The sequence below is a fragment of the Asparagus officinalis genome, unplaced genomic scaffold (genome assembly GCF_001876935.1).
Source record: "Asparagus officinalis unplaced genomic scaffold, Aspof.V1 AsparagusV1_Un285, whole genome shotgun sequence".
In the NCBI taxonomy this organism is placed as follows: domain Eukaryota; kingdom Viridiplantae; phylum Streptophyta; class Magnoliopsida; order Asparagales; family Asparagaceae; genus Asparagus; species Asparagus officinalis.
The window spans coordinates 50,501-73,394 of NW_017972550.1; the positions used below are offsets into that span (position 1 = coordinate 50,501).

At 37.8% G+C, this 22,894-nt stretch overlaps 1 protein-coding gene across 1 annotated transcript; it reads left to right on the forward strand.

Moving 5' to 3' along the window:
• The first annotated feature begins 18,773 nt into the window (after nt 1-18,773).
• Nucleotides 18,774-19,189, forward strand: LOC109827542 (60S acidic ribosomal protein P0-1-like). The gene is made up of 2 exons (XM_020394548.1): nt 18,774-18,940; nt 19,003-19,189. The coding sequence occupies exons 1-2, from the start codon at nt 18,774-18,776 to the stop codon at nt 19,187-19,189; spliced, it is 354 nt and encodes a 117-aa protein (XP_020250137.1).
• The last annotated feature ends 3,705 nt before the right edge of the window (nt 19,190-22,894 follow it).

A 22,894-nucleotide genomic window follows, 5' to 3' on the forward strand; every position in this document is an offset into this window, starting at 1 on the left:
CTCTTCAGCAGAGTGATAAGTATCCAAATTTTGTTCAAGTCACAAGTATCACAAGCCATCGCTTTGATGATAAATCACTTAGCAATTCTCTCCAGCGAGATGCTAAGTCCCCCAAAATTGTGTTCATGTCATATGAATATTTTCCCGTCACGTTAATATCACACCTCTGAAAAAATCAGTTTATTGACTTTCACCAATAGAGCGATAAGTCCTCAAAGTTACCCCAATCGTAGCATCTTCCCATCATGTTAATATCACACCTCTAATAAAATTAACTTATCGACTGTCCCCAATAGAGCAATAAGTCCTCAAAGTTGCCCTGATCATAATATTTTTTCGGTCATGTTAATATTTTACCTCTGATGATCCATTTCACTTATCATCCATTTTAATAGGATGATAAGTCTACAAATTGTTGTTACGTTAACATCATACCTCTAACTTTTCAAACCCCCCTTGAGCCTTTTTTTTATTCATTTGCATAAGAATAACAAGTGTTCTCATAAAATCCCCAACAGATTAAACTATTTCCAGAACTATCCCTAATGGTAACAAGGAAAATTTTTAAACTTCACTCTATGTGAAAACTCATGCCAAGTTAATACTATACCTCCGGCACTTATAGACATTTTTCAGTGTTTAAAACAAAAACATAACATATGAAGAATTCAACTGGTCAATCCTATCCTAATGGAATGGTAATTTCATTATTTCAAGTCAGAATATGACACATGCAAGAAATAATGGAAGGCCAATATCACTTTTCATTCAAAAGCCAAAAGAAAGTGATACAAAATAGGGTTGTTCTTATTAAAAGAACAATACAGGATCAAGTTCACTCGTTCACTAAATTAAAAGAAGCTAGTTGAGCTTTGACGTCAGAGAGCTTCTCCTTATGGTTGGCCCGCGCTATAGCTTCAGCCTTCTTCCGCAGCTCATCCTTAGTTGGCGTTATAGCAGCAACTACCTCCTTCTTCGCTCTTTCAAGAGCCTGAGCTTCTGTATGATAATTTAAAAGAGTATCCGTTTTTTTGGCACTGAGTACATTAACAATAGCTTCTTCGTGAGAAAGTTGAGTCTTCAATCTGAGCACTTCTGCCTCAGCTTCAACGAGCTTTGTACGAATGAGGTCCAGAGAAGCAGTGGAGAGCTCCAATTCTTGTTGTCTCAGAACACTTTTATCTTGCAAGCGTGTAACATGGAGCTCTTTCTTAGCTAGCTCTCACCCAATGGCTTCATGGCGAGCCACTTCCTTAGCTTGAAGGTCAGCAAAAGTAGATGCAATTTGTATTTGAATATCTGTGTGACCAAGGGCTTCTAAGTATCTCAGCTGTGCTTCCAAGTGAGAAATGGCTACCGAACAACGTTCAAAGCATTGAGCATCACTCACACTTTTGACACCATTTAAGCTAACTTCTAGAACAGATGTGAAGGAATCAAAGGTGCCCCGACCAGCCATGACGACTTTAATCACCTTCCTCACAAGACTGTTCATGTATCCCAAGGAAATCTGAAGGAAGTCAGGAGCATCTATTGGGCTTGTAATAGCAATCAAAGACGGCTCCATGCTCCCTAAAACGGGCATATCAAAGTGAAAGCTAGCAAGTGACCTGGGTGTAGAAGTCGCAAAAGCCAAAGAAACATCCAAGTATGAAGGACTTGATGTCAAGACCATCATGGCCCCCGCTTGAGATGGACCCGGCATACTAATAGCCCCTATTGGTGCAAGCGAGATCTTCATCAATATCGTTGGTAGAGTAGTTGTCATCGACAAGCTAGGCAAAAGTTGTTCTTACAAAGGAGTCGACACCTGCACAAGTTGTTGCTCTGGAAGAGGAGTCACAACGGTAGTCTCAAGAGTGAGTGAACCTACATACAAAAATGGTCAGAACATGGAAGGAAGGTGTAGGGATATTCAAAATAAATCAGGCTTATCGATGATAGAAAAAGGAATATGAGCAGTCGCCTTATTTGACGCGATCTTGGGTGCATCATCAAAATTAGTGATGTCATTTGTAGAATCATGCTCTTCATCCTCCTCATCATCACCTATATCATCATCAACATCAGTGCCTTCATCATTTGTATTGCCATCAGTTGCATCACCAGTGATAATCACATTTTTATTATAATTTTATACCCTCATTATCTATTTTATATGAATAAATATACCACTAATAATTATTTTTATCTTTTAATTGCAGATTAATGAAGAATAAATCTTAACTTCCCATCTCTCAACAAAAACCCATGGATTAAATGAAGAAATGATTCAAGAAGCCTAAGTGCAATTTTTGACTTTTGGAAGGCCCAAAGCAAAAAGATTACACCAAGGAAAATGTGGACCTGCTGCAATTTTGAATTTCACAAGGAAATGTGAATGGAAGTGGGCCGGACTGTGCTAAAAGATTTTCTTTTTCTTTTTCAAATAAAGCTCAAAACCGGACTTAGTTGCCAAACTTTGGAAGGGGACTTGGACAAACTTGTGGGCTGCATTTCAATTTTTTTTTCAATAGGAACCGGACCACTGCTGAAGATTGATTTAGAGAAATGGGCCGGACATGATTGCTCTTGGAGAATCAAATAAATCTTCATTAAATGGGCCAAACTTTCAAAATGTAAATGACCTTGATTGCTGCAGTGTTATTTTCAAAACAAAAACTTCATGGACCGAATTGATGGACCAAGTTCATTGAGGGAAACCGGACTTGACTGTTGATTTCTTTTTGTAAATCAAATGCATGGAATCAAAACCGGACTTGATTTATGAGAATGGACTGCAGATTTTGATGAAGAAAAATCACTTGGGCCGAAATCAAATGCTAACCTCATTGGACTTCAAAAATCAAATGAAAACAATGCAAGTGGGCCGAAAATTAAATGAAACCAATGAATCAACTTGGACTCTACATTGGACTTCCTTGGAAAATCAAATGAAGATTGGGCTAGAGAAGAACAAAAACCAAATTCAAAGGTGGAGATTGTTGCTTGGGGCTCAAGACAAATCCAATGGCTCATTTAGTAATTTCTTTATTATTGCTTATTAGTTAGATTTAAATTCATGCTTGTAGTATAGATTTACTTTCTTGTCTTTTTTATTTTCTTTTTGCACTTTAATTTGTAGAGTAGATTTATTTTTCTTGCATTTAATTTCTGTAATTTATTTTGTAGTTTAGATTTTTATTTTCTTTGTAATTAGATTTATTTCTTGTTCATAGTTTAGATTTTTCTTTTCTTTTTAATTTTGTAATTAGTCTTCTTTTTCTTGTTTTTATTTCTTAAGATGTGAATTTAATTCTTGTAGGAATCTTAGAATTGTATGAAACTAGTCTAATTTCCTTTATATTGTATGAATTATTCTCTTGTACTTAAAATGTTCATGTTTAGGATAATCAACTAGAGAACTAATCGGTAGAAGAAGAATTTGATAATCTATGCTTATCTTAAATGGTTTGATAGGTTATGCTTATGAATTCTAGGATTATTATCATGTTGTTGTTCTTATCATGAATAGTAATTTTAACTTAGATGATAATTTGATAGGTTACACTTTCCTTAAATGGTTTGATAATCTATGCTTAATAAATCTAAGTTGAAATATGATAAAAAGAGAATAGTTTATATTTTGTAATTGAAATTGGTTAGTGGATTATATTCTAGATTTCTTACCTCTTTTGAATCCTCCATCTTGACTTTCTTAAATTTTCTTTTCAGTCTTGGTTTTATTTCTTGATTTTATTCATTCATCTTTCTTGACCTTGTGATTTCATTTATTCTTTAATTCTTCCTTCTCTCCTCTAAAATTCAATTTATTATCTTTTGCAAATATTCACAACAATCACTCATCACATTCATACTTATTCTTTATTCCTAATTGTCATGCACAAAATATAAGAACCAAGTTTAATGATCTCTTAAAATCACCTTCTTCGTGGGATCGATATCTTTTTATACTATAACTTGATCAATTATGCACTTGTAATTTTGGTACATAATTATGCCGCATAAAGTTTTTGGCGTCGTTGCCGGGGAAGGTGCTAAAATAGGATTTTATTAATTTGGTTCTTTAACTTGTGTATTTTTCTTGTGAAGGAACCGCTTGGAGCTTGAAAATCTTGGATTGAAGATCAAGAATTTGGAGCATTGTTTTCGGGTAAGTCTTCTTTCTAGTTTTCAATTCCACCCTCTTTAGCTAGCTTCACAATTAGAGACAATTAGGATTTTAAAAAAAAGATTTTATTTTTGTTGACCATAATAAAATTCATCTTCTCACATTTGATTATTGTTGACCATAATTAAAAAAAAAAAGATTTTCTTTTTATCATCCTTTTTAGTCGCTTTTAATTTCTAGGGTTGCATTTCATATAGTGTAGAAATTCACCAAAGTGATTGTAGCACTTGATTTGGCACACACTTAAAACATTCTTAAGGGCAAAACCCAAAATCAAGATAAGGTAAGGGATTTCATCACCCTTTCCTTAGCCCACAAATCACTAATTCCTCACTTCACAAACCCAAGCCTTCTAAAACTCATTAGACGTTGGCCCCTAAGGATTCGAGCTCAATAAGGAACAAGAAATCCTTAAGTGAACGGTTTAAGTTTTCTCAGAATAGTTGGTGTCTAAGGAAAGGTTTAGGGGTTGCGTAAAGCGCTCCGTAAGGAAAGAGGTACTTAATTGATCTTTGATCACCCTCTAGTACTATCCTTACCTGGCTAACTACCTGGGTAAAACTTTGATCTTTTCACTGTAGGAATTTTTGGTTAGGAGCTGGTCTAGTTATTAAAAAAAACTAATTTTCTTTCTTCTTTCCTTTATTAAAATAAAAAAAACTAAATTTCTTTCTTTCCTTAAAAGAAAAAAAAACTAATTTTCTTTCTTTCCTTAAAAAAAACTAATTTTCTTTCTTTCTTTAAAAAAAAAATTTGTTTTGGTGTATGCAATTTTGGGTTCGGGATAATTTTCATCGCTTAATCCGTGTTGAACCAATCCAAGAAATGGCAAATCAACCAGTTCTTCAGGATATGTGTTACCCCACCAGAAATGCAATTCCATCTTGCATAAGACTCCCCGAAGTAAATGGAGCAAATTTCGAGCTTAGACCGCATTTCATTAACATGCTTCCCAAATTCCTAGGTAATGAAACAGAAGATGCATATATATTTATCTCGGAATTTGAGGAAGTATGTATTATGATAAAAATGAGAGAATTAACCGAAGATGCGATTAAGCTTAGATTTATTCCATTTGCTCTAAAGGACAAAGCTAAAAAATGGCTGTACAGCTTACCGATAAATTCCATCTCAACTTGGGAGGAATTTGTCACCGTTTTTCTCAAGAAATTTTTCCCTATTCACAAAACGGTAAAGCTTAGGAACAGCATTCAGAATTTCAAAATTGTCCCGGGAGAGCCATTCTGGAAATACTTTGACCGATTTAAAGATCTTTTAATCCAATGTCCTCATCATGGTCTAGAAAAATGGCGATTGTGCCAAGTCATATATGAAGGATTGGACTATTCTTCAAAAACATCTTTAGAATCGATGTGTCAGGGAGATTTTATGAGAAAAAACGCCGATGAAGCTTGGGAATTCCTAGAGAGTCTATCCGAGAAAACAATGCAGTGGGAAAACTGTGATGACAGGGTTTCATCTGTTTCCCAATCTAAGTCTAGTGGTCTTTCCCTGGAGTCAAACATTGCATCTGAAGCGAAGATGGCGACGATTCTGCGGAGGTTAGAAGCCTTAGAAGTTAAGGAACGAGCTCCGGCTCAAATCAATCATATTTCTGCCCCGGGATGTCATAACTGTCAGTCTCCTACCCACGTTTCAGAGGAATGTCCTCTTCTAGGAAACAACCATGCTTTAGAACAGATGAACGCTGCATTCCAGCGCCCTAGAAATGATCCATTTTCTCCAACCTACAATCCAGGTTGGAGAAATCATCCCAATTTTGCTTGGAACCAAGGAAATTCTCATGGAAACCAAAACTTTATTCCCGCGTCAAACCAACAATTCCCTAGGGGAAACACTGTCCCATTCAACGCACCGAACAATTTTTCTAACCCACCTTTTCCAAACCAACATCCTCATCCTCACCAGCCTACAAATCAATCAAATTCTGATCATGACAAACGTTTGAGTGTCTTAGAAAAGGGTTTAGAAGCTATGATCAAAGCTTCTACACAAACTACCAACATGTTGACTCAATCATCCACCACTCTAAATTCCTTCATGCAAACCACCGGCCAAGTGCTCAACTCGAACACACAAGCCATAGCCCGGTTAGAAACCCAACTTGGGCAACTAGCCGCTGCCGTGAGTGAGAGAGAAAAAGGAAAATTTCCAAGTCAACCTGTTGCAAACCCTAAAGACACTGGATCCAGTTCCAACAACCCAGCTCAACTGAATGCAATTCACACTCTGAGATCAGGAAAACAAATAGACAATCAGGTTAGAATGCCACCGGATCAAACCCCTTCTCCCATTCAAAACACTCCTTCCGATGAAACAATTCCTTCCGATGACCAAAATGCTGAACTTGAGATTGAGCCTGATCTAGATAGGTATAGGCCCGTTGCCCCCTTTCCAGATAGACTCAAACCTAGGAAAAACTCCCCGCAGGTTGAGAAAATCCTAGAAACATTCAAACAGGTCAAGATCAACATCCCTCTCCTAGATGCAATCGAACAAATCCCTTCTTATGCAAAGTTCTTGAAGGACTTATGCACTAAGAAAAGAACCACCAATGTCCCCAAGAAAGTCTTCTTAGCTGCCAACCTCAGTGAAATCTTTTCGAAACCAATGCCGTTAAAATATAAGGACCCTGGTTGTCCCACAATTCCATGCGTCATAGGTAACACTCACATTGATAAGGCACTTCTAGACTTGGGAGCCAGCGTCAACCTCCTTCCTTATTCAGTCTATCAACAGCTAGGTGTAGGAGAACTTAAACCTACAAGATGCACTCTACAGTTAGCTGATAGATCTGTAAAAATTCCCAAAGGAGAGGTAGAGGATGTTCTGATCAAAGTTGGAGAGTTCATTTTCCCTGTTGATTTTATTGTCTTGGAAACGCAGCATGTTTCCAATCTCAAAAGTCAAATCCCCGTCATTCTAGGAAGACCGTTCTTAGCCACCTCAAATGCTTTGATAAACTGTAGAACCGGTCAGATGAAACTATCTTTTGGGAATATGACTGTTGACCTCAATATCTTCAACTTAGGGAGACAGCCTAGTGATCCATCTGATGAACCCATGGAAGTGAATTTCATTCAAGGAATATCCAGTGAACAACAAGAGGGAGAGTGTGAGTCTGATTCAAATGCATCTGATTTAATGATTGAGGAGCTTTCTGATGACAAACTAGAGATAGAACCGCTGGTCAATCATGTTTTTGTTGTTGGCTGGCAACGAGAACCTTTAGAGATAGAACCCCGAGTCCAGCTTCTCCCATCTGTGGAGGAACCCCCTAAGTTAGAGCTCAAACCTCTACCCGAAAATCTAGAGTATGCCTACTTAGGGGAGAACGAGTCTTTACCAGTTATCATTTCTTCTGAGTTGACTACCGGTCAAAAGGAAGCTCTCTTAGCTGTCTTAAGAGAGAATAGGGAAGCCATTGGATGGACCATGGCTGATATCAAAGGGATTAGTCCAACCATTGTTCAACACCGAATCCATTTGATAGATGATGCCAAACCTACTAGAGATGCTCAACGTAGGTTAAACCCAGTGATGAAAAAAGCCGTTAGAAAAGACATTCGGAAATGTCTCGATCATGGGATCATCTATCCCATTTCTTATAGTTCATGGGTGAGTCCAGTCCAAGTTGTTCCAAAGAAATCTGGGATCACCGTGATCCAAAATGAGGCTAATGAGCTAATTCCCACTCGGATCCAAACTGCATGGCGAGTCTGTATTGACTACAGAAAACTCAACTTAGCCACTCGGAAAGATCACTTCCCTCTTTCTTTCATTGACCAAATGTTAGAGCGTTTAGCAGGACACGAGTTCTACTGTTTCCTGGATGGATATTCAGGTTACAATCAAATCCCTATCGCTCCCGAAGATCAGGAGAAAACCACCTTCACTTGCCCGTATGGAACATTCGCATACCGACGCATGCCTTTTGGCCTGTGCAATGCACCGGCCACATTCCAACGTTGCATGATCAGTATTTTTTCCGACATGGTAGAGCGATTTCTCGAAATTTTCATGGATGACTTTTCCATTTTTGGTGACACATTTTCCCAATGTTTGCATCATCTTAAACTGGTCCTAGAACGGTGTAGGGAGAAAAATCTGACTCTCAATTGGGAGAAATGTCATTTCATGGTCAAACAAGGCATTGTCTTAGGACATGTAGTTTCCAATAGGGGAATCGAAGTGGACAAAGCTAAGGTAGATCTCATTTCCAATCTCCCTCCTCCCAAAACTGTCAAAGATGTCAGATCGTTTCTTGGTCATGCTGGTTTTTACCGACGTTTCATCAAGGATTTCAGCAAAATTGCTAGACCCTTGACCAATCTCTTAGCCAAGGATACATCATTTGTCTTCTCTCCCGACTGCCTCAAAGCTTTTGAATATCTGAAAAAGGAGCTAACCACAGCTCCTATCATTCATGCACCGGACTGGACCTTACCATTCGAACTGATGTGTGATGCATCTGATTCTGCGATTGGAGCTGTTTTAGGACAACGGTTTGATGGAAAACCGCATGTGATCTACTACGCCAGTAGGACTCTGAATGATGCCCAGCAAAACTACTCTGTCACAGAGAAAGAGTTTTTAGCTGTAGTCTTTGCCTTAGAAAAATTCAGGTCCTACCTCATCGGTTCCTTAACCAAAGTTTTCACTGATCATGCCGCACTAAAGTATCTTTTGACCAAAAAGGATGCTAAAGCACGGCTCATTAGATGGATTCTCCTTCTTCAAGAGTTTGACATTCAAATTCTTGACAGAAGGGGAACAGAGAACCCCGTAGCAGATCACCTCTCTCGACTCCCAAATGCACCAACATCAACCGTCAAGCTTGTGGGGGCCACTTTGGCCCGAGAAAAATAGCTAAAAAATTTCTCCAATCTGGGCTGTATTGGCCCACTCTCTTTAAGGATTCATTCGAGTTTTGCAAAACCTGTAACCGCTGTCAGCTTTTAGGAAAGGTCACTAGAAGAAATATGATGCCCCTACAACCCATATTATCTGTTGAACTTTTTGATCTGTGGGGTATCGATTTCATGGGACCATTTCCAAATTCTTTTGGAAATGTGTACATTCTAGTAGCCATTGAATACATGTCAAAATGGGTTGAGGCGGTAGCTTGCAAAACTAATAACAACAAGGTTGTTGTCAAATTTTTGAAAGAGAACATTTTTGCCCGGTTTGGAGTACCTCGAGCGATCATCAGTGATAACGGTACACATTTCTGTAACCGTTCTTTTGAGGCTTTGATGAGGAAATATTCAATCACACACAAATTGTCAACTCCTTATCACCCCCAAACCAGTGGACAAGTAGAAGTCACAAACAGGCAGATCAAACAAATCTTAGAAAAAACAGTTAATCATAACAGAAAAGATTGGTCTGTAAAATTGTGTGATGCTCTGTGGGCGTATAGAACAGCTTTTAAGGCCAATTTGGGGATGTCACCATACAGACTGGTATTCGGGAAAGCTTGCCACCTACCAGTAGAATTGGAACATCGAGCAATGTGGGCAATAAAACAGTTAAATTTTGACTCAGACTCGGCAGGTAAGAACAAATTGCTCCAAATAAATGAGTTGGAAGAAATTAGAAATGATGCATACATAAACTCAAAAATTTACAAAGAGAAAACAAAGATTTTTCATGACAAATCAATTTTGCGAAAAAAATTTCTCTCCAGGACAGAAAGTTTTATTGTACAATTCAAAATTGCATATTTTTCCTGGAAAACTAAGATCAAGATGGATAGGTCCATTTTTTGTCAAACAGGTTTTCTCACATGGAGCTGTCGAGATAGAAAATCCTAAAAATGGTAACATTTTTAAAATAAATGGTCAACGTCTGAAACCATTTTTAGAATGTTCTACACTCGGAGAGGAAGAGGTGTTGGTTCTTCATGAACCTCATTATCTATAAAAAAAATTGTCCTTTTGTTTCTTAAAAAAAAATTAATTAAAAAAACATAACAAAATTTGAATAAGTAACATAGGTTATTAAAATAAAAAAAATAAAAAAAAATTACTTATAATTTTTCTCTTATTTGATTTCTTCATCATACTAACAGTAATTACAGATCCTTATCATCATTGTCAACCGAACAACCGTAAGTTCTTCAATTTTATCTGCTTTACTTTGTGCTTCAGCGAATTTGCATTGAGGACAATGCAAAATTTAGGTGTGGGGGTGAGAAATACATATTTTCCTCTTTATTTTACCTTTTTAGTTATATTTTTCTTTCTTTTTGTTAAAAAAAATTTATAAAAATATTATCACTTGCCAAATTAATAGAGTTAAGTAATAATTGATCAAATTCATAGATTTTAAATTTTCTAATTCTTAGTTAGTGACATATTCAAGTTCACCTTTTATGATAACTCCAAATAAAATTCTTAAGAAATGATTTTTCAACTAGTATACTTTACTTAAGTCTTACCTTAGATTTTTAATTAAAAAAATAATAATGAAATTTTTGCATGCTTAACTTAGAGTTGAAAATATTTTTTTCAAGTCATCTTGATTTACACATTTTTTTTTAAAAGACTATATATACTTACACATATATATATTAAAAAAAACTAACCTTATAAAATAAGAGTGCGAAAAATGGGCACCACAAAAAAAAACTCTTAAATTCAAGGTGATTCTATCTTATAAAGCCTAAGTTGACTGAGCAATTAAGCCCAAGGAGTATCTTTATACTTAATGACCTAAGCCCAATTGGGTTGGGATTCATTGGCCCAAAACTCGTTAAATAGTCACTTAGAAAGCCCGTTAAAATAGAAAACAATCACCAAGAATTAGAGAGTGGAAAAAAAATATATATATATATAACACTAACCATTGTTTTTATATATATATTGCTGTTTTGTATATATGGTCTTCAAAAACAATTTTTTATCAAGAGACTTGAAAGTTTTTTAAAACAAAGAGTTGGCATGTTCTTTTCAAAACTTTTTAATTAAATTTCTAAGATTTGACTTGGTTTTGTATTGCTATAATGAAAAAGATTTTCTAGAGGATTTACATTGGAGTTATATATAAAAATGTTTTCTTGATTATTAACTAGCTTCAATTAGAATGTTTAAATATATCAAGGAAAATCTGTTATTTACTGACTTATCGACTGTCCCCAATAGAGCAATAAGTCCTCAGAGTTGCCCTGATCATAATATTTTTTCGGTCATGTTAATATTTTACCTCTGATGATCCATTTCACTTATCATCCATTTTAATAGGATGATAAGTCTACAAATTGTTGTTACGTTAACATCATACCTCTAACTGTTCAAACCCCCCTTGAGCCTTTTTTTTATTCATTTGCATAAGAATAACAAGTGTTCTCATAAAATCCCCAACAGATTAAACTCTTTCCAGAATTATCCCTAATGGTAACAAGGAAAATTTTTAAACTTCACTCTATGTGAAAACTCATGCCAAGTTAATACTATACCTCCGGCACTTATAGACATTTTTCAGTGTTTAAAACAAAAACATAACATATGAAGAATTCAACTGGTCAATCCTATCCTAATGGAATGGTAATTTCATTATTTCAAGTCAGAATATGACACATGCAAGAAATAATGGAAGGCCAATATCACTTTTCATTCAAAAGCCAAAAGAAAGTGATACAAAATAGGGTTGTTCTTATTAAAAGAACAATACAGGATCAAGTTCACTCGTTCACTAAATTAAAAGAAGCTAGTTGAGCTTTGACGTCAGAGAGCTTCTCCTTATGGTTGGCCCGCGCTATAGCTTCAGCCTTCTTCCGCAGCTCATCCTTAGTTGGCGTTATAGCAGCAACTACCTCCTTCTTCGCTCTTTCAAGAGCCTGAGCTTCTGTATGATAATTTAAAAGAGTATCCGTTTTTTTGGCACTGAGTACATTAACAATAGCTTCTTCGTGAGAAAGTTGAGTCTTCAATCTGAGCACTTCTGCCTCAGCTTCAACGAGCTTTGTACGAATGAGGTCCAGAGAAGCAGTGGAGAGCTCCAATTCTTGTTGTCTCAGAACACTTTTATCTTGCAAGCGTGTAACATGGAGCTCTTTCTTAGCTAGCTCTCACCCAATGGCTTCATGGCGAGCCACTTCCTTAGCTTGAAGGTCAGCAAAAGTAGATGCAATTTGTATTTGAATATCTGTGTGACCAAGGGCTTCTAAGTATCTCAGCTGTGCTTCCAAGTGAGAAATGGCTACCGAACAACGTTCAAAGCATTGAGCATCACTCACACTTTTGACACCATTTAAGCTAACTTCTAGAACAGATGTGAAGGAATCAAAGGTGCCCCGACCAGCCATGACGACTTTAATCACCTTCCTCACAAGACTGTTCATGTATCCCAAGGAAATCTGAAGGAAGTCAGGAGCATCTATTGGGCTTGTAATAGCAATCAAAGACGGCTCCATGCTCCCTAAAACGGGCATATCAAAGTGAAAGCTAGCAAGTGACCTGGGTGTAGAAGTCGCAAAAGCCAAAGAAACATCCAAGTATGAAGGACTTGATGTCAAGACCATCATGGCCCCCGCTTGAGATGGACCCGGCATACTAATAGCCCCTATTGGTGCAAGCGAAATCTTCATCAATATCGTTGGTAGAGTAGTTGTCATCGACAAGCTAGGCAAATGTTGTTCTTACAAAGGAGTCGACACCTGCACAAGTTGTTGCTCCGGAAGAGGAGTCACAACGGTAGTCTCAAGAGTGGGTGAACCTACATACAAAAATGGTCAGAACATGGAAGGAAGGTGTAGGGATATTCAAAATAAATCAGGCTTATCGATGATAGAAAAAGGAATATGAGCAGTCGCCTTATTTGACGCGATCTTGGGTGCATCATCAAAATTAGTGATGTCATTCGTAGAATCATGCTCTTCATCCTCCTCATCATCACCTATATCATCATCAACATCAGTGCCTTCATCATTTGTATTGCCATCAGTTGCATCACCAGTGATAATCACATTTTTATTACAATTTTATACCCTCATTATCTATTTTATATGAATAAATATACCACTAATAATTGTTTTTATCTTTTAATTGCAGATTAATGAAGAATAAATCTTAACTTCCCATCTCTCAACAAAAACCCATGGATTAAATGAAGAAATGATTCAAGAAGCCTAAGTGCAATTTTTGACTTTTGGAAGGCCCAAAGCAAAAAGATTACACCAAGGGAAATGTGGACCTGCTGCAATTTTGAATTTCACAAGGAAATGTGAATGGAAGTGGGCCGGACTGTGCTAAAAGATTTTCATTTTCTTTTTCAAATAAAGCTCAAAACCGGACTTAGTTGCCAAACTTTGGAAGGGGACTTGGACAAACTTGTGGGCTGCATTTCAATTTTTTTTAACCGGACTTAGTTGCCAAACTTTGGAAGGGGACTTGGACAAACTTGTGGGCTGCATTTCAATTTTTTTTCAATAGGAACCGGACCACTGCGGCAGATTGATTTAGAGCAATGGGCCGGACATGATTGCTCTTGGAGAATCAAATAAATCTTCATTAAATGGGCCGAACTTTCAAAATGTAAATGACCTTGATTGCTGCAGTGTTATTTTCAAAACAAAAACTTCATGGACCGAATTGATGGACCAAGTTCATTGAGGGAAACCGGACTTGACTGTTGATTTCTTTTTGTAAATCAAATGCATGGAATCAAAACCGGACTTGATTTATGAGAATGGAGTGCAGATTTTGATGGAGAAAAATCACTTGGGCCGAAATCAAATGCAAACCTCATTGGACTTCAAAAATCAAATGAAAACAATGCAAGTGGGCCGAATATTAAATGAAACCAATGAATCAACTTGGACTCTACATTGGACTTCCTTGGAAAATCAAATGAAGATTGGGCTAGAGAAGAACAAAAACCAAATTCAAAGGTGGAGATTATTGCTTGGGGCTCAAGACAAATCCAATGGATTTATTTTCTTGTCTTTTTTATTTCTTTTTGCACTTTAATTTGTAGAATAGATTTATTTTCTCGCATTTAATTTTTGTAATATATTTTGTAGTGTAGATTTTTATTTTCTTTGTAGTTAGATTTATTTCTTGTTCATAGTTTAGATTTTTCTTTTCTTTTTATTTTTGTAATTAGTTCTTTTTCCTTATTTTTATTTCTTAAGATGTGAATTTAATTCTTATAGGAAGTTTAGAATTATATGAAACTAGTCTAATTTCCTTTATATTGTATGAATTATTCTCTTGTATTTAAAATGTTCATGTTTAGGATAATCAACTAGAGAACTAATCGGTAGAAGAAGAATTTGATAATCTATGCTTTCCTTAAATGGTTTGATAGGTTATGCTTATGAATTCTAGGATTATTATCATGTTGTTGTTCTTATCATGAATAGTAATTTTGACTTAGATGATAATTTGATAGGTTACACTTTCCTTAAATGGTTTGATAATCTATGCTTAATAAATCTAGGTTGAAATATGATAAAAAGAGAATAGTTTATATTTTGTAATTGAAATTGGTTAGTGGATTATATTCTAGATTTCTTACCTCTTTTGAATCCTCCATCTTGACTTTCTTAAATTTTTTTTTCATTCTTGGTTTTATTTCTTGATTTTATTCATTCATCTTTCTTGACCTTGTGATTTCATTTATTCTTTAATTCTTCCTTCTCTCCTCTAAAATTCAATTTATTATCTTTTGCAAATATTCACAACAATCACTCATCACATTCATACTTATTCTTTATTCCTAATTGTCATGCACAAAATATAAGAACCAAGTTTAATGATCACTTAAAATCACCTTCTTCGTGGGATCGATATCTTTTTATACTATAACTTGATAAATTGTGCACTTGCAATTTTGGTACATAATTATACCGCATCAACCTGTCAAGAAGACTTCATAATCTACTCCTTCCTCGTCATCACGCATAGCTGAAGACTTAGGTGGACTCGTGATTGCATCCGGTTTAGCCATGAGTCCTGTTGTTAGACTAGGCCTTAAATCTCTAACCTGTAGCATTAGTGCGGAAGGTGGGGGAGATTGGTTCTCTTCATGACCCCTTGGTTCTGAAACAGGAGCCTTAGGGGAGCCTACTACCGGAGTAGATTTTGCATCTGCAATCATTAAATCATCCACCCTGTCCTCAGGAGGATGGTAGGAGGAGACTTCAGTTGAAAGAGCTGGACCACTTGCACGAAGTCTAGTTCTGTGTGGAAGGCCTGCAACTGAAGACTCTTGGTATTCCTCTTCTTCTATAGACTTGAAAGCGTCAGCCATTAATTTTGGTTTGTGTTGGCCTTTAATAGGAGAAGACTCAAACATCAACTTTCGGCGAGTTCATTTATCGTACTGGCCAGCTTCACCTGTTGTAAGAGCTCTTTTCCCTGGTGCTCTCGCTGCAGGAATATCAGCTATTTGGGGATCTCCTACTTGAATGATTTCAGCTACTTGATTCCCCCCTTTCTTAATAGTGTTATCTTCAAAGGATAAGTACTCATCAATTCCTCTTAGACGAGACGTCTTGGACCCCTTCCTAGAAGTATACATACGTCTGATTTCCTTTAGACAATATGTATTCAAATTATAGTCAGAGTTCTAAGAGGTAGTAGAATATCAGTTGCAGAAACCCATGGAAGTGTAAGAATTAGGTGTCTTATGGGGGAGCTTTAAGACGGCCTTGGTACAACCGGCTACTGAATAGTACTAGGATCCGGTCCCCTCATATAGGTTACCCACAACCGCAAGTTGAGGTTAGGGATTCCTAACGTATAGTTGGTCATATCCAAATTGACGGGCGAATCCATATAGTTAAAAAGGCTCGATAAAACACTTCTCACCCTATCGAAAAATCAGATAGCCTGGCCTTATGTAGAATAGACAACAGAAAACACCCCTATTCAGCTGAGTGAATCTGTTAGGACCTGTCACATCCTGGAATATCGCTCCATACACTCCACCTTCAAAATCGGGGAAGCAACGGAAGATGTGATAATTCGTATCCCTCAACAAAATCTGACGAATCTTAATCATGTAAGTCCCTTCCCACTTTGCTGAATCCAACCGTTGCACAAGCGGGATAAATGAGTCACCTTGGGGAGAGGCTACACTCATTAGTGAGGGACAATAAGACACGTACCATGCCATTAAGTAAGTATAGGATATTGACATCGGGGATTTGGAGTTTTAAAAGTCTTGCCCTCATCGAACCCCACCTCCGTAACCTGAACAAAATCCAGGGATAGTTCCCACATCCCATCCCATAAATAGTGCACCATGGCTAAAAGAAGGTTCAGTGGCCTCTCATGCACCAAAAGAACGACTGGATAGATTACTTCCACAACAAGAGCATCAATCGACCTTGTGGGGTCAATGCACCGATATAGCCATAACATCATAAATCCTGCCAATAGTGTCGTATCTGAAATAGGAAGCTGAGCTTGATAATGGAAGCTTTCAAACTCTGTGTAAGCAGGAAAAATGTCTTCTTTAGCTTCGTTTGTGTAATGAGAGGTGGCAGCATCAATCCGGGCCTGGATCTCCTCCCGAGTACTCGTAGTTAATCTGGTCACTGGGGCTCCCTTCTTGGTCAAATTCTAGAACAAGTACTCCGCCAAAGATACTTGTTTTACACCATCTCCTTGAGCTCCCGTTTGTTGGGTACAGATATGGAAGTGGCACATGACTTCCCAGAGAGTTGAATAAACTTCAAGGCTGGTTCTTCTCAAAAATTTGAGTTCCATTGATCCCGGAATAAACTCTTCATAGGGTAAATCTCCAAAAGGTAGACCTGATATGTCATACATCTCGTGAAGAGAAAAACCCAACTCTCCTACAGGAGTAAAGAAAGTGTAAGTCTTGGGGTTGTATCGCTCCAAGATAGAGAAGAAGTGATAGTGGCTCTAGATAATCCCGTATTTGGTGGCCATCACCGGAATCTTCAAGCCAGCTTAGGTAAGAGGTGTATCCAACTCCTCCAAAACAAACTTGGTTATTCAGGTTCACCACCCCGTTACAAAGAATGCACCTAACCAGGAGATCTGAATAATTGGGCAGGAAACTCCCCTTTCACAGCCATGAACCTATTAACAAAAATATTAGCCGGGCTAGCTACTTCACCAACTGGGTATTCCTTAGTAAACAAGTCTGGTCTTAAGGCTGTCACTTGTATTTTGTAACCCACTGTACGAACGCCCTGGAAAGTTAAGGCTCCAATGGCAACTCTGTCTTGTTCCTTGACAAGGTACCAATCCATACGCCTTAGAATGGAAGCGCATTGGAAATACGATATCAGGTACATCCTCTCCATATTAGATAAGAAAAGGTAACGGTCTCCAACTTTCCTCAACCACTTATAATCCCCATCATAAGAAACACCCGCTTCGAAATCAATAAAGTCCCCGAAGAGGAATGAAGGTTTGACGAACGGTTTACGGCTTAGACTTTCAAATCTGATATCTGTGACCAACGTATGAAGAGTCTTAAAAGAAGCCTGAGTGATCAATTCAACACGGTCTTTGTCAGTAATACGGAAAACAGGGAGCTCTTAGCATAGATTGAATGTCATATTTAGATCTACACCACCTTCATGGCTAAAATAATGGAAGAAAGGGAGAGGCTTATTGGTGTAATGCACTAGAAATGAAAAGAGCGATCAGTCAGTACAAAAGTAGAATCAAATAGGCCTAACTAAAATGTAGAGGTCAAATCCTGCATTGGCAAATGCAAACGTAGAGGTCGAACACTATGTTGGCAAATTCAAACGCAGAGGTCGAACCCTGCGTTGGCAGAGTTCAAACGTAGAGGTAAAACCCTGCGTCTGCAAAGTCAAACGCAGAGGTCAAACCTGTGTCTACAAATTCAAACACAGAGGTTGAATCCTATGTTGGTAGAGTTCAAACCATGCATTACAAAATTTGAGCGTAGAGGTCGAAACCCCCACGCTTTGAATTCTAAACGACAGAGTCCCAACTTTGCGTTATGTCATTGAAACGAGTCTCCTCGTTATTCAAAATTCAAAACTTGCTGAAGCAAGTTTTACAAGCCATGAAGGCTACACTTACCACTGATCAAGGAGGAACTATGGGCAAGACATCTGTGGGCCACAGCAAGGCGGCCGAAGTCGGCACGAGTCCGATCACGGTGACAGCAGGCTTATGGGTCAGAGAGAAACTTATTCTTCCTGAGTGCCATTGATATCGCTGAGGAAGAGATTGAACAGGCTTCACCAGAGTTTAAAGAATCTTTCATTGAAATATTTTGGAGAGAAAAGGGAAAGAGTCGAATGACTCTTGATTTGACCCCATCTGTCTATTTATAGACAGCTGTGAGTTGTTAAATCAGGATGATATTCTAGGTCAGAATCCCACTAAACACGACCTTTGCATTCATGTTAAAGTTGGTTGAACTTCTGAACGCAGAGTTCACCCCTACGTCTCAATGCTCAAGCACAAAGTCCACTGGTGCGTTTTAACGCCACAAAATAAACATTTCGACAACCAGGGCTACGACACAGCTTCAAATAAATAAAGAGAAGTTAATAATGGCCATCAAGGTGACAAAAGCTGAGAAGAAACTAGCCTATGACAAGAAGCTATAGTCAATAATGCAGAAATTATCAAGCTCGATCCTTCAAGCAACTCATCCTTTCAAATGGCTTAATATTCTAACCAAAATTAATAACGTTGTTGTTGAAATCATTACCCCAGTTGAGATGATCAAGAAAGGAGACAAAGTGGGTTCCTCTGAGGTTGCCCTCCTTGCCAAACTTGGGTAAAGTCCTTCTCATACGGGCTTGTGGTTCTCTCTGTCTATGACAATGGATCTATCTTCAGCCCAGAGGTGCTCAACCTCATTGAGGATAGTCTCATTGACAAGTTTGCAGCTGGTGTTTCTATGATTGCTTTGCTGTCCTTAGCTCTCTCTTACCCAACTCTTGTAGCGACACCTCTCATGTTCATCGATGCCTATAAGAACGTCCTTGATGTTAGTGTCAAAACTGAATACACCTTCGTTTTGTAGCATCGGCTGGGAATGTTGTTAGTCCTACTGCTGAAGAAAGAGGGAAAAGTTAATCCTACTAATGGATATAACGATGATGACTTAGACTTTAACTTGTTTGACTAAGTTCCTTATCATCAAGACACAAAAGTTATCTTGTTTGGTTTAAGGTGATCAGGATTACCTTGACTACTTCTACATGTTCATCGGGAGTATGAGGTTAACCATTTCTAAAAGTGATTACAAGGAATCACCAATGCAGGAAGCAGAATTATGACGTACAATAAATTTCTACTACCAAGTTCATAATGCCTCCGAAACAGACAAAGTGAACAATCAGCCATGCAACGATAACTTGAGCTTTAGCTTATTTGACTAAGGTCATTGTCATCAAGGCACAAAAGTTATCTTTTTTGGTTTAAGAAAGCAGAATTGCAATATTCCAACAACCAAGTTCGCAATGTCTTCGAATCAGACGGAGTGAACAATCATTCAACAAACTTTAGGATCCAAAGTATTCTAAAAATTCGTCCTAGTCAACCACGAACTTTTGAAAACTTTGGAGGGGGTTTTGTAGGCTATCTAAAAATCATAACAGATAGCTAATATCTATCAATTTTCAATCAATATCTCGACAATGAAAGTTACAATCAAACAACTTTCACGTCAATAAAACAAAAGTTACAATTGGAGGATTTTTACGTAGATCGAGAAAAGTTACAATTCAAAGACCTTTACGACAACTGATGAAAACTCTGATTTAATAGCCTTCACAATCAACCGTGAGAGCCACAATCTGACGACTCTCATATCCTAAATAGCTAAAGTGAAGATTACAGAACAACGGTCTTTGCAAACGCTCCAATAGAAAAGGTTACAAGTTAACAACCACTTCTAAATACAGAGTTCATCTCTATGTTTAATTTTTAAAAACACAGGCGGTCCCTACGTTTTTAATTTTTAGTAGATGCCCAACTCTGCGTCTCAAGCCTAAGACGCAGAGTTAGGGCCCAGAACGCCGACCTAGGTGTTTGACTCAATCAAACATGAGCTGAACGGTTTCAAAACTATTTTTCCTACGATCTGAGGGAATCACACCCACTTAGGAGCAGATTAAGGGGTTAGTTACACCCCTTATCTTCCTTTAAAAACCTCAACAAACTCAACCGAAAAGAGGTTCAAGGTTCGGCTTTTGGATCAGATCATCCAGGAAATCATACTTCGACAGATTGAGTTCGGTTTTGGAGGAAGTTGTTATCTTCTGAAGATCAGATCTTAGCAACAAAGAGATTAGATCTTAGAGCATTACACAAAGAGTTTTAACACTTAGCTATTAACCGAATTCTCAGTTCAAACAACTCTTTTCATAGAGTTTAAACTCGTTCTGAGTTCATAAACTCATTAAGAGTTCTTTTTTATACTTGCCACGCAAGTTAATCATTCTAGTAAAGGGAGGTTTAGATCATCAATGAAGAGTAAACTCGAGACGAGCATTCGAGGGAGGCACTCCATCACCACTGTGAAAAACCCAGAATTAAACAAATAGGAGGATTTATATTGATCCTCTTCTCTTTCGTAATCGAAAATTTAAATTGTAATCAGTTAGAGATCGAGAGAGTTGTAAACATTCTTTTTCTAAGCAATTAGAGGGAATAAATCAAATTCAATTCTTTCAATTATCTTCTTATAAATTTTCCAACAAACATTAATAATGGTGGGGCCCTTAGTCTCTACGATGTCTACCACCACTCCTGCTATTATGGTCACCAGCGCTCTAGTTCAAGCTCCAACGACAACATTGACTGCAGATGAATCTCCCCTGCAGTTCGCATGTGGAGGACAGCTATAGATCGGACTATTGAGCTCTTCTGATCTTTCCTTCATGATAGCATTCAAATGTCGTTGGATGGAGGCTGCTATTTTGAAGAATTCAAACTAGTCTTGCAAGTCTATTTGGATAGTCTGACCAAGCTGGTTGGTGTTGATGTAGCCTCTCTGTACCAAACACACTTGGTGCTGGTGGAGAAGGACATCCAGGAGTTGCTCGCCTTTTGGTCCGAGAGCTCGAACATTATTAACTTAGCTTCTGAAGAGGCTCAATTAGTTCTGAAAGAGCGAGAGCGCCTTTTAGAAGAGACTATGGCTGATGAGACCCGGTTGAAGGAGTAGTTAGAACAGGCCACCGCGGAGGGCAAGAAGATCGATGAGGAGCGCCGGGAAGCAAACTTTGTCTTAGCTGATTTAATATTAGGCATAACCAAAGCTAAGCAAGTTATAGCAGAGGCGCAGGCGATTCTGACTGATAAGGAGGGAGCTCGCCAACAAGTGTTGGGAGAGTTGGAGGATCTTAAGAATCAACAGTAGCTAATCATTGGCAATCTCAAGGAGAAGGAGTATGCTTTGAAGGTGGTAGAGACCACACCTGCTGGCGTCGTCTCACTTTCTAAGGAAGAATACGCTGGGAAATCCTGAATAAATTTGAGAGGAAGCATGCACTTGCAATTCAAGATATCGAATCGCGATTGAGAAATTTTTATTTTTTTTGAATGATTTTGTACTAAATATTTCTCGTTATGAATAAAATTAGCTTTTTATCCAATTATCGTTTTCAATATCTTTTGCATTTTTTCCTTTTACTTGCTCTGTCGATTATAAATTAGAATTTTTAGCAAACCCTCATGTATTAATGGATTTGATTTGCCTTTACCAATTACCATTTAAATTAGGTTAGCCTTACTATTCTCCTTAGTATGGTGAGTTGTCGAGAAGTTTCTTTTAGACTTAACGCTAAAATTTCTTCTCTACCCTTACCCATTCAAAGTGTCGGGTTAGGTTAATTATAACCGTTAAGTTGTAATCAAGTTAGGCTGTACCGTTTGGTGTAACGACTTAGCCCGAGAATTTGAGAGCGAGACTCATCGCATGGTAAGTTCAATACTCGAGAGGTTCGAACAATGAATCATTGCATGGTAGGTCGTTATTCGAGAATTAGGGTTGATAAGGCACATCGGTCGGTAGGCCAATATCAACGAACATCGTCATTTGTAGGAATGATGATATTCAAATTAAGTCATTCAGGGACATAGGAGTATAATGATTGATTAAAATAGGGGCACATCGCGTGGTAGACCACTATCATATATCATTCTAAAAAATAGAATGTTCAGAATGGATCAGATAGCTAGTCATTGCACGATAGATCACTATTCTGATCGCGTGACAGGTAGGAACTCATCGCATGAATGGTTACTACTTGATGAACAACGTCATTTGCGGGGATGATGACATTGACTATAAGAGGTAATCATTAACGTGATAGTTTGTGTAGACCCACCATCCTATTAAAGAGAATTTACGGGGGAATTTAGAAGAAATCAGCTATTCAGAGGTGATTGTTAATGTGATAGCTTTATATGGGCCTACCATCCTATTGATGAGGATTGGTGGGAGACTTTTAGAGGTTAGTAAGGAGTGTTTGTTACCTTAATTGGCCTCGCTGGAGTTGAAGGAGGCCTACAGGTAGTACTTCTTCATAAATTTACCGTTAATAGGCATCATGATCTTATCGCCATTCAGTTTGACGAGGCGATAAACTCTATTCGAATAGACCATCTATACTACGAATGGTTCTTCCCATTTAGGTTGGAATTTTCCATTTTTTTGGAGTTAAGTATCATCGGTCGTTGAACAGCAATGACCAACTCTTCTTCCTTGAAAGATCTATGT